General features: G+C 39.9%; 1 protein-coding gene across 5 annotated transcripts in view; it reads left to right on the forward strand.

Annotated features, from left to right (window-relative positions):
• Window positions 1-11,146, forward strand: part of LOC140650962 (uncharacterized) — a 42,542-nt gene extending 31,396 nt beyond the window's left edge. For 2 of the 5 annotated variants that reach the window (XR_012042216.1, XM_072859892.1), the window contains 2 exons: window positions 2,787-2,917; window positions 9,867-11,146. Coding sequence is in view for 3 of the 5 variants with exons in the window: in XM_072859892.1 (XP_072715993.1) it covers window positions 2,787-2,873 (87 nt within the window). In the remaining 2 variants the exon portion in view is untranslated. Of the gene's footprint in view, window positions 1-2,786; window positions 2,918-7,738; window positions 7,908-9,866 lie in introns of those variants that run through there. The other 3 variants (XR_012042215.1, XM_072859894.1, XM_072859893.1) reach the window with 3 other exon arrangements.
• The last annotated feature ends 790 nt before the right edge of the window (window positions 11,147-11,936 follow it).

Genomic DNA, 11,936 nt, shown 5'->3' on the forward strand with positions numbered 1-11,936 from the left:
CCATAAAGGAGGACTGAAACATTGTTTCTCCCTTTTACCTCTTTGTATTATCATGTCACTCTGATTCAGCTAAAGCTGCGCAGAGGGAGGAAACCACGGTCTCAATCCCTCTGATTTTTGTAGCAGACCTAATTTTAGAATCTGTTGTGTCAAGTTTTTCTAAACCTGTCAGTTTAATTTGGCAGATGCGGGTTAATGGAGACCTACTGAAAGCAGGGTGAAAATCTATCTGGGTAGATGAACATAATTCATGACTTTCACAGTGCAGCAGTGAGGTAATAGATAAATGTCTCTTCCTTGAAGTTGGAGCAGGAAGCTGTAGACAAAGGTACCTTTTTAAGGAAAAAAAAAGGCACTCAAAAAGAAAAAACGTTAATGGCCATGGAAAGAAAAAAAATGCTGCTATGTTAGATGGCCCCTTATCTTCAAATTCTGAAGTGGCAGCTGCAAAAAGATCAAGACAGGTAGGGCAGCAGAAGGCAGAGGCTTAGGCACAAAAAGCTTTAAAAAGAAGCAAAGCACTTCAGGCACCATGATACAAACCAGTAGTGGCAGAATAAGCCTTTCAAGAAAATAATTTAATATTTGTTAAATAATTTGTAAGAATTATTACAATATTACTTAGCTTACTTCAGCTGCAGACCACCAGTGAGTCAGGAGTCCAGAAAATGCTGTCCTGACTGGACACTGGTTCATTTCAGTAACTAAATACATAAATCTAATGTAGAGACCTGAGGGATATTCAACTTTCTAATTACATTACATTAATTCTCTAGTTATTTTCATTCTGGTAAAAAAATTTATGAATGAAAGTTCACAGCAACAGACCCCAGGATAGTGAACCCTACAAACCTTGGGTCCCACTGGGACAGTTCAAATCCTACCCGTCTCTCTAGGATCTCAGGGGGGAATGTTGCGTTAGGGCTTCATGCAGTTCCTCTTAATTACTCTTTGGAGACTGTCAGAGGGCCCTAGCACTCCCTATTGCCTCTCACAAGGAACTAGGGAGAATTTAAAGACTTAAATTCTGAAGAGACTAACTTTCCAAGAGCTCCCCTCTTTAAGATAGGGCACACAAAACAGTATAGCCTTTTTCTGGAAGGATATTTGTGCAGGCAGATTAAAAAAAATACACAAGATGTGAAGAAGTGGGCTATTCTTCAGGTTTTGATGGTGTACTCTGTAAATCCACCTGGAAAAGAAAGCGTGGAGAGCTACCGACAAGTTACCTTGTATACACCCAGGACTTGTCAGAAACAGCCACAATCCACTCCAGAGTGAGCAATCACAGCCATGACGTCTATCTGACAGCCACCTATAGCAGGGCAGGGAAGAAGGGAAGGGAGGAACCTCCCTCCTATATTAGTGCCATGCCAAATTGCACTACTAAATACTGTAAAAGTGAGGCCCTTTAATTTTCCTAAGAGTGAAGAAAAAACACTTGTACTTATAAAACTTCTTCCTGACTAGATTTTTGCTTACAGAAGATCATTTGCAGGACATGCCGCAAGCCAGCAGGGAAGCAAGGGTGACCAGCACAGCACCCTTCTGGAGACTTGAATCATTAGGCCCTAGGTATGTGCTTGTCAGTGCTGGCCCCATGTAGCTTTCCTTTATCACAAAAGGGCATCTTGGTTACAAATATTGTTCCTCATATACCCCAAACTGAGGACCTCTAGAGCACTGTGACAAAAAAAATAACTGCAGAAGAGAAGCAAAATGCAGCCTTACCAATCTTACTGCTTTTGGCAGTCAACTGGCCTCCACCCATACTAAATAGTTCTCCATCTGGCCTCCCCTTACCTGGGAAACTCCAGAAATCCTGGACAAACCCTGGGGCAGGGTGATTGCATGCAGTGTGGTAATAGGTAATTTGTATGAAACAGTTTAATCAGATCTGTGACTTTTGGACCACTATTTGTCTGCTTACCATGAAAGTCTCTGTTTAGACTTCGGAGAATTCTGAACAACTTTAGTTTTTCAGTGCTCTTGGTGTGAAGTGGCCCTGCCATGCACAGAATCAGCATCTGCTGTGTGAGATGCTTGTAGCATATCAAGTGACAAAACCAATCAGTGAAAGAAATTTGGCTCTTTAATAGCAGTTACATGCTAATGAATAATGTTCAGGCAATATTTTTGGTATGTAAGTCACATTCATCCTGTGTTCAGCTCAAAATTCATTGGAATATCTCTACTTGACAGTTTGAATCACAGAATTGTAAGGAAAAGGGCTGGAGGGTCCTCAGGAGGTCATCCTTCCACCCCCCCATGCCCTAAGGCTGAAACCCCAGGGGTGCTAAGCATTCAGGAGTGATTATCTCCGATTCTGTGAGAAGTTTGCCTTTCAGACATGCTAAAGGGCAAAGGGCACTAAGAACAACTGTGATCCCTTGTACCATGCTTGAGACATTCACTGTTGTGGGTTAAGGGTCAGGGTCTATCCAGATTATTTTCCATTGTTGGCTAAAAAGGAAAGGCCTCTCCGAATACTAAGAAATCACTTTAAAGCCTTGATGTAACAGCACAGGATTTGCTATGCTGGATCATGGCACCGATTCCACTGAGAGTGGTTTACCTCCTCATTTGACAACCCACACCAGAGCCTTCAGAAGGAGCTTCATGCACCTGTGTGCGAGCAGGGGCAATACCCCAAGTGCATTGAACATAAGAGAGGGTGTCTTCTGGCTCACAGAGCTTCTATACTACACTTATTGCTGTTCTAATTTGCAAACCTATGAATATTGTGAGCTGTCGTAACTTTATAAAGATCTTTAAAATATCCATAGGAGTTAACTCGGGGACCTGCCACAACAGTGAACTCCATAGACTGGCTGCTCCTCAGGAGAACCAAGATTTCCGTGTTTGTGTTCTGAGTGTACTTGCACTTCCTTGTAATCTGTCATGCTGTGGAGCAAAGGTAAATAAAAGAGTTTCCACTTTTACTATAATTTGCATAAATGCCTTGCAATTGTTTGAAAAACTCCTTCACATTTTCACTATTGTTTCTTTGTGCTTAGTTAAACAATCTTATTCTATGCAATTTCCTCTCTTGGCTTGCCATTCCTTCAACAGTTTTTGTTGTCTGTCTCAGGTTTTATGCAACTCCTGCTATTCCTCTCTTTTGTAATAGGTTTTACTAGCATGTGTGGACCAGATGCAACAGAGCTCTAACCAGTTCAATAAGCACTGGTATCAGTTCTGGAGTTAGAACTGCACATTTCCTCCAAAATCTCTCAGCTTCCAAAGTACAAGTAGGAGTTAAAGCAAGAAAAATTTAACCAGAGCATGATCCTAAGCCATGAAAATTGTCAATAGCTACACTTGCTCTTTAAAAATTAATTAGGACAGCACATGGGGTTGCTTAAATCCCTGAAATTAGTGTGACTCTTCAGGGTCCTTGAGCAGAGTTGGAACAAGCTACCAGTCCCAGTTCCTTACACAAGCTCTAGTTCCCAAACAGTGGTTAATCCCTCTGAGAACACCTAAAGTAAGATATATCCTCCACAGCTAAGCAAAGGTGAAAAGTATATACAACATTGCCGTAGTATTTATAATACTAGTTTCCATCTCTTTCAGAGCCACAAGTGTCTTGACTGCCACTGGTTGTTACAGTCCTAGTAATGACATCTCAACCATGACTGCATAGTGTCTTTCAACTTCAAGGCTCATCAGCAGAAATCACAGGTTAAGGTTACCTTGATAAGGTTACCTTACCAGATCCTTAGGGGATAGATCTACAGGAGAGACTGGGGCACATATCAACAATCAATCTTTCAGAACCTTAGCCCAGATATTTTCTTGGGTTAAATCCTGTCTTGCAAGCTTGAATTAAGTGTAGGAGAAGAATTAGGCACCTGAGAATAGGATGTAAAACTCTGAGAAATATTTGCTTAATTGGAACAGGAAATGCTGAGGAAGATTGCAGGGACCTGGATCCATTTAAGATTCACCCTGAAGTCTCTTTCAAAGTCTCCTAGCATGGCCCACACATCCTGATAAAATATGGTCAGAACCATGTGAATTAGTCTGAATTTCAAGGTTCCCAGATTTTGAATCTTTGCATCAAATTCTTTTAACTTATTTGAAAGTAAGCTGTATTTATTGAAGAGATGAAATTGCTCCTTCATAAATTTATGGCATATTAAGCCATATTTGGCATTTTTTATTAAAAAAATTACCCACTAAATTGAACCTTATTCTTTTTCTATTTTCTGGAATATATGTTAACTAAAAGAATAGGTAATTTTATTTCCTAATTAATTTTCTTTAGAAAAATGCATTGCTCAATACATCATATCTAAACTGTATTTTTTTTGCTTTAAAACTTTACCACCATTAACAAATTAATTTTTATTGTCCTTTCATAAATGGCAGAGTTCCATGGAACAAAAAACATATTAATCATTCCATTGTTATTTTCTGAACATTCAGAGCCATGGTATCCAGGATTGCTAGTTTCAATATACAAATCATCTCTATAGTCAGGTAATGGAAAGAGTCTTCTTAATAGAGGACCTGATCCAGCTCCAATAGAAATCAGTAAACCTGTACTTCCCCACTGTATACACTATGACTGGAAGAATAAAAAAAAAAATATTGAGCTGATAAAAACAAACAATAAAGAGGTCTAGGGAAAATCTGCTGTTACCTGAACTGGACTTGCTGAACCACCAGCAATTTGGCATTCTGAAAGGCTGTTTCATCTTGGAGTGCCACTATTTCTCCTTAGGAGAATTGACACTCAAAGATGTCTACTCTGAGTAATAGGAGAGCATTGCAGTGAGACTGCAGTGAGCATTGCAGTGAGAGCATTGTCCAGCTCCATTTCAGTCCATGTGCCAAGTCTTTCCTCCAGAACCAAGACTTAGGACAGGCACACAGCACAGAAGGTTCCTGAGTTTGTCTGCTGAAGAGAGCAGCCCACGAGTTGTCCCCTTTCGTGCAGGAAAGCAGTTAGGGCCAGTTGTATCTCTTCTCCTCCTGAACACCACCAGAATCACAGCTTCTCTAGACTATCAGCCCAATATCCATGGTCCCATTGGAGAGTGTACAAATTAGGCTTCAGACTCATTTGAACTCACTAGTTCATTGAACTGTCCTAGAGTAGTAGATGGTATAGCAGGATCCACTCCCGTTAAGAATGCCTGGGTTGTCCCAGAGGAACAGAAATGTAACAAGTAACAGCTACAGTATTTTAAACAGTTGTCATAATGACAAAAACATTAAATTATTGCAGTCAGATGTCTACAAGCTAAACTCTATTTTCTCCCAAATCTGGCTGATTTTGGCAGGAAAAAAAAAAACCACTAAAGAAAACAAAACCAAAACACCTCCAAAATGCTATAAAAGAACCGAAAGATAACAACACTGCAATCATATTAATTCTCCAGAATCTCAAAACTTGGGATCAGTAAATATTTATAAATTTACCTTCAGAACGTGCTTTGGGAGTGTAAGTTAATATTGCTGATATGCAAACTCGTGCAGAGAGAGCTCTCAGGATTTACACAGCAAATCAGTGGAAATTATGGGGAAAAAAGTCAAGACATTGGAAATTCTGGGGGAAAAAGTAAAGATAATTTGATGTGTAATGGCTCTTCTCAAAGTACAGAACTGTATTTCAGTCATTTTGACATTTTGTAGGTTCACTGCTTGCTTCTCTCCATGCTAATATTCTGTAAAAGTCATCCCTTGTTCCCCTGCACTCCCTTTTCAGTGTTGTAACCCTCCTTAAAATATGTACTGCAGATTTTCTCTGTTTTGGACTTTACTCTCATTCATTATCTGATCTGTGGAAGGCAAAAGGTGTACTTATATTTCTATAACAAGCTTTCAGTTTAGCATCAGACTAATTTTCTTCTTTCCTCCACCTCTTCTGTATTAAGAATGTTTACATGATAATAATTAATAGAGGCAAAAATTTTTATGATAGTGCCTAGGATCAAGTTTTCAGCTTTTAAAATTCTGACTATATACATACAGATCATATTACCTTTGGGAAAGCTTTTATTAATCTCAACGTCAGAGCTGTTTCAACAAATCTACTGTAATAATGAAAAGACATCTTATCACATTTTGCTCTCAGTAAATTTACTATTCTTTGATAAGGTTGCAAACAACTGGGAAGTAATTGATCTGTAATTAGTGTGGCAAATGCACAAGATAGACTGCACTGGGGTTTCATCATTTATCTGCCCAGTGCTGTGCATTCTGCTCTGTAATATTAAATTATTTAGCTTCTCTCTTCAAATACAAATGGTTTTATGCATCCTCCATTATTTTAGGAACTCTCTGAAGATGAGAATAACATTTAAATTTCTGATTATCTGTCACCGGTAGAATTATTGCTGGAGAGATCATTTTTCACACATGCCTTGCCATGTCCTTACTTAGCAAGCCATTGTCTGCCCATGCCTATGAATGGACGCTACGAAAGACCCTTTGATCTGCACCCAATTTGCCCTATTTATCACTTGGCTGCACTAAGCCTCCTGATATGTAACTGCCATAGCTGAATTCTTCAAGAGCTGTGGTAACTAAAGGGCAGAAGTTTAGCACACTGTGGTGCAGCATCGCCACCATCATCTACATCACAGTTTCCAATTGCTCAGGCTCTTTCTGCCACCCTTTCCAAGACTATGCTGCAAGCCATCACATGAGTCCACAGTGAAAACAGTGGCTTTTTGACACAGTTTTTTATAGCGTAACTTTTTAATGTTGTAGAGGCATATGAAGTATATGATTGTTTTCAGTGCTGTGTTCCTTCTTAACTGTGAAGACTGGGGAGGAGGTAGCATGGGTATTCATTGACCTGGGAAAAAAAGTGGCCATAGTTTAATTTACATAATTGAAGACATAATTTCTTCAACAGATGAGGAAGAGAGAGATGGCATTACCCTTTTGTTGCTCAGCTTCATTTTCTTTTCATTAATGGTTACATTAATCAGTTCACCAAGAAGTCAAAAGGAGAGCCTGTCACTTGAACTCAAAAGTGTCAGGACAGTTACGTATTAGTTCATATCTAGCCTCTGAATCTTTATTAATTTCTGCTGTATAACTGACACAGGAAAATGAGCAGAGCAGAATACCAAGTGCTTCAGTGCTGCTCTATATAGTGACATGATAAAATTTTAGATATTAGTTTCTATTCCATTTCTTATGCACTCTAAGTTTAGTTTTTTCTCCACAGCTGTATAACCAGAGGTTTTTGATGAGCTGATCAGACTGATGTACTGTGTTGTTATTGCAAAATATAACAATTAGCACAAGTGCTTCAAAAATTCCTCCCAGTATATATTTTCCATCAGCTAATTTCATTTGTTCATTGCCTTAGCTTTGTCATGCCCTTTGAAGTGTCTCACAGTGCCATCCGTACCAATGAAAATGCCTCAGTACTCTTGCTTATTCTTTTATTCTTGATCACTAATATTTACACCACCAACCCTGCCTCAGCACTTTGAACAGCGTATTGGTAATGGTCCATTTCTATTGTATGCATGCTTTACTTTTCATGCTTGCAGTATTTAGTGCTCTAGGTAGCAACCTCCTTGAGATTCACCTCTCTTTCCATATTACAGTTGGAGAGTGGCTAGCTGAGCAATAGAACATGGGCAGTGTTTTTTCCTGCCTTCCCCTGGTAGCATATGTTTTGATGATTTGGAGGTTTCCCCACAGCCTGTTTGCTAGTAAAAATTACACATGTGATAAGAAATAGACATCTTCCCAAGTGCCTCACCAGATCTCTGTTGTGCAGAGCTTCACAGATGGTGCTCAGCCTGGTGCCAGGTTTTCCATGAATAGAAGCGGGTAAGTAGGCCTTGAGTACAAAATGTCTGCAAACTGCTCCTAATCTCCTGTAGTACTGAAGTACATTTTTCAGTGGTTGTTATTGGACCCCTGAACTGCTGACAGGGATTTTGACTGGGAAGTATTCTTGACATATGTTAAATTAAGTAAAGCCCTAAACTCCAAATACATTCATTTACGTATTTTACTTACTCAAATATTTAACATTTTCTCTGCCCATAATACCTGCAAATCTCCCTCACTCTGATCCTAATCTTCCTTTTTAATCTCTTAGCTAAGCAGGAATTACAGATTGCAAATTCATGCATTAGTTTGCTCATTTGAACTGCACTATAAAGCAAGAAGCAAGAATTATAGCCATGGGAGCCGGATGTTTTCTACTTGCCAGGATTTATTGTGTTACAAGTTACGGGTAGTGTGATACATCCCAGAGAACAGTGTTCCCATGACTTTTCACTCGCCTGAACTTACTATGAAATGGGAAGGTGACAAGTTAGAGCTTTTTGAGCAAGTCTCCCTACACAGAGCAGTACAGCAGAGGTGCTTTGGGACCCTCAGAGTTAGTGAGATTTAACTTGAAATTAACTTGAAATATATTAGTGAGAAAGAAAAAAGGAAATGAAAAGAAGCTCTAATGACATACGCTGTAAATCTCTTTGTAGGCCCAAGATGCTTAGAACATGGAATTAGAGGCAAGAGGAAGAAAAGCACTAAGGCTTGACCAGTTTAAGCTGTTTTACTCTTTGATGTCCCTTCTAGGTTTAGTTGAGCTCAGCCATACTTCAGATCCAGTTGCATAAAGTATCTGCCCTTATTTGACTTCTCCTAGGCTCTGCTGCTCAGACTCATCGTGGAAATCAAACAGAAGCTGAACCTCATTACAATACACTAATGGGGAATTGGCAAAAAGCCCCTGGACACACAACTAAATGGCAAGGGTGGTGTACTGCAGGCAAGCCAAGGGGAGTGTGCTATGATGGTGGGCCCCGAGATTAATATTTTGCATAGGCTTTGGGGGTGGCTGTTAAGGCAGCCTTCATGCTCACTCACTCCCCTTGGCTTGCGTGGGCACTGCTGAGGAGCTGCCTCCTCTGCCGTATGCTTGGTGGGTTTTTAACAGTGAAAGCTCATCAAAAGAAATTGTTCATGCATTTGCCATGTGATTTCCAAAGCGTGTACATGAGCCAGCAAGTACAGTTTAAGGGTATCAGGCCTGATCTCAGATCTGTTCCAAGAGGTGGGTGTTGGTATATAAAAAAACCTCCTGTGTATTTTTTCAGAACTATGATAAGAAAAAACAGGTGTATAAATACGTGAAGATTATCAGTTAGCTCAGGAGGTTGGTAGTGACAATGAGTTTACTGATTTAAATCCAGCCTGTTCAAATGACCCAAATTAACTACCAAGTGACTGACTGATGGGCTGGGTGACATGGGTTTGGTGCCCTTGGTCCAGAACAAAAGAGACAAGTGTCCTGCCCCCAAAATCCCACTGCTGACACTGTGGGCTGGCAGAAAGGAGACTCCCACAGAGGCTCTAGATGTTTTCCCGCACAGCACTTTTGGCACTGGGCCTGCTAAGTAAGCCCATGGGGTGTGCATGTGTGTGTGTCTCCAGAGCACTGCAGAACATGTGCCACAGCAGGCTGTGGGGCCACAGCAGGACAGGCAGGCCAGTGTAGCCCTGCAGCCCAAGCAGGAATGGACATCTCTCCTGGGGTGGGCAAGGGGCAAGGAGGTACTGCCAACTCAAAGCCAGAAAAAGGGGCACCTTGAGCTATCCTCAATCATTAAGAGCAAATTTGATGAAAGACTGAAAGCAAAGTTAAACACAAATTATTTCCATAAAGAAAAGTGAATGGAAATGGGCTGAATCCTGATGAATCCACACAATGGTTACGTAGTGGAATGGAAAAACATTAAAGCCCTATCCATGCACACATATGTATAGCCTGCCAAAACAAGATGTGATCAAAGCAAAAAGAAGCAAACATATGGAGAATTTTTTAGCAGGAGAAAACCGTAGCCAAGTTCACTGACCTTTATTTTAATTTTCTTTAGTTCTCAGCCTTATGAGGAGCGCAGGAAATGGAATGTGCTAATCCCAGCTGGTACAATCTCCAAGAAAGGTGCAAAATCTCCCCACACTACAGAAAATTGAATGCAGTCAGAAGCCTGTTTAATCTGCCTCCCCCCCAGTGTCCTTCCAAATAAAGCTCTCCTGATGCTCTGTCAGAGGCCACCAAATGAGTCAACACGGAACTTGCAGTGTAGCAGAGAGCTAGTTTTTAACAATATATTAATACATCTCACAGAAAGATGACTTCAATGAGATGAGAATTTATTTGAAACACTGGGGGATATTTTTTCATATGGCAATGAAGAGATCCTGATTTTTTTTTGCTGTTGCTCCATTTCCAGTGCCTCTGTTTATTGTCACATCATTTGATAGCACCCAGCAGAGCAATAGGGGAATATTGCTAGGGAGTGCACTGGCTGGGGGCTTAAGCTGACTTCTGGACGTCTATATTTGTTTTTTATCTTGTGATGTTTTCAGCCTGCTGCTACATAAATATGAACACTGAGGGTAGAATTTGAAATTTTCACATGATTATTATTACTTTGCATTTACAGAGCCATTTTCATCCCGAAGTATAAATTTAAGGCAGTGAAGATCCTTGTGAAGTAGACAATTTTACACCTATTTTACAAATGAACAGACTATGGCAGCAAGATAGACGAAATCCAAGCAGAGGACATAACGTACACTTGCCAGCATCTCATTCCCAGCTCCAGTTAGTACAATAAGAGTATAGACTTTGGCCTTTCATTGCAGAAGGCATAACCTAAACCACCCCTACTCATGCCTGTGGGAGTTTTACAACTGACTTTTGTGGGGCTAGGATTTCATCCATGGTTTGTGAGAAGCAAGGCTGCCAAATTGACTATTAACTTGGGTTGACAGCAGAGCAATGCCATACCTGTGCCACCTGCTAGCCCCAAAGCTGACTCATGGATGCGTGTACTGTGCTTGAAATGGGCTCCTAATGGACACCTGGTTATTTAACCTTTGTTTTCCCAAATATTCCTGAAGACAAGCCTTTTCTTTCAAGGGCCCATCGAAGCTGAAGGCCCGTGATGTGTAGTGGGATATTGAGTTGTGTTTTGTTTTGACCCGACTTGCCCCACACAGATATTACCCAGTGGAGTTTACAAAATGCAGTGATGAACTCTGTAAAAAACCCGAGGATACACATACATTAGACTGTCTGAATCTTGAGCTGGTGTGTTAAATTACAGTGCAAGCTCTGTAATATGATAGCTCTCTGATTTCACAGTTATGTGACTGCCTATAGAAATTTTTGTCTAAATAAATTTTTAAAGCAATAAAACATTTCAAGAATTTATGACTTGTCACGTTATTAGACTATACAGTAAGTTTTTCTTTGATTTTTGCTTGAAGGTAATGCAGGTCCACAGTTTATCCACTTACAATACGGGTGATGGAATATCACCATACCAGTATATACCAAACAGATTATGGTTTTAACCGACAACTGAACCTCTGATCAGCACCTACAGTGGGGCCACAGAAGGAGGAGCATGATTGAAAATCTAGGTGTTAGTGACTGGAATAAGATATTTTAGTAGGAAGGATCGAGGGTTTTCAACAAAATGTTCTCTTCATGCTAGAACTTTTTTTAAAAGATGGATTTATTTTGTTTTATAAATGTCATTGTTGATTTTTACCTAGGGACTTTGGAAAAATTTGGAAACAGAAACATTATTTTTGTACTATTTCAAAACAAACTCAAAATTTGTATTTATTGTCTTTTCTCCTCTGTTGCCTCTGTATAAAATAAAATATGTTTTTTCATTTTTGTTTTTATGTCCTCATTCCTTTCCGCTCAGCCAGTTTTCAAATATTCTGCAGTGTTTTCAAGTTGCAGAGTAAAAATTCTGCAGTATCTCCATTCTTTTGTCACTCTGTAACCTTTCTAAGCACGAAAATGTATGGAATATGGAAAGGTGGAGAAACATAAAAGTACAAATGGAAATATTAAAAACTAGCCTGCTTAGGCATAGGCAAAAAAGGAAAAGGCAGGAGAAGGAGAAAAAAAAATTTAAATG

The sequence above is a fragment of the Ciconia boyciana genome, chromosome 4, assembly GCF_034638445.1.
Source record: "Ciconia boyciana chromosome 4, ASM3463844v1, whole genome shotgun sequence".
Lineage (NCBI taxonomy): Eukaryota > Metazoa > Chordata > Aves > Ciconiiformes > Ciconiidae > Ciconia > Ciconia boyciana.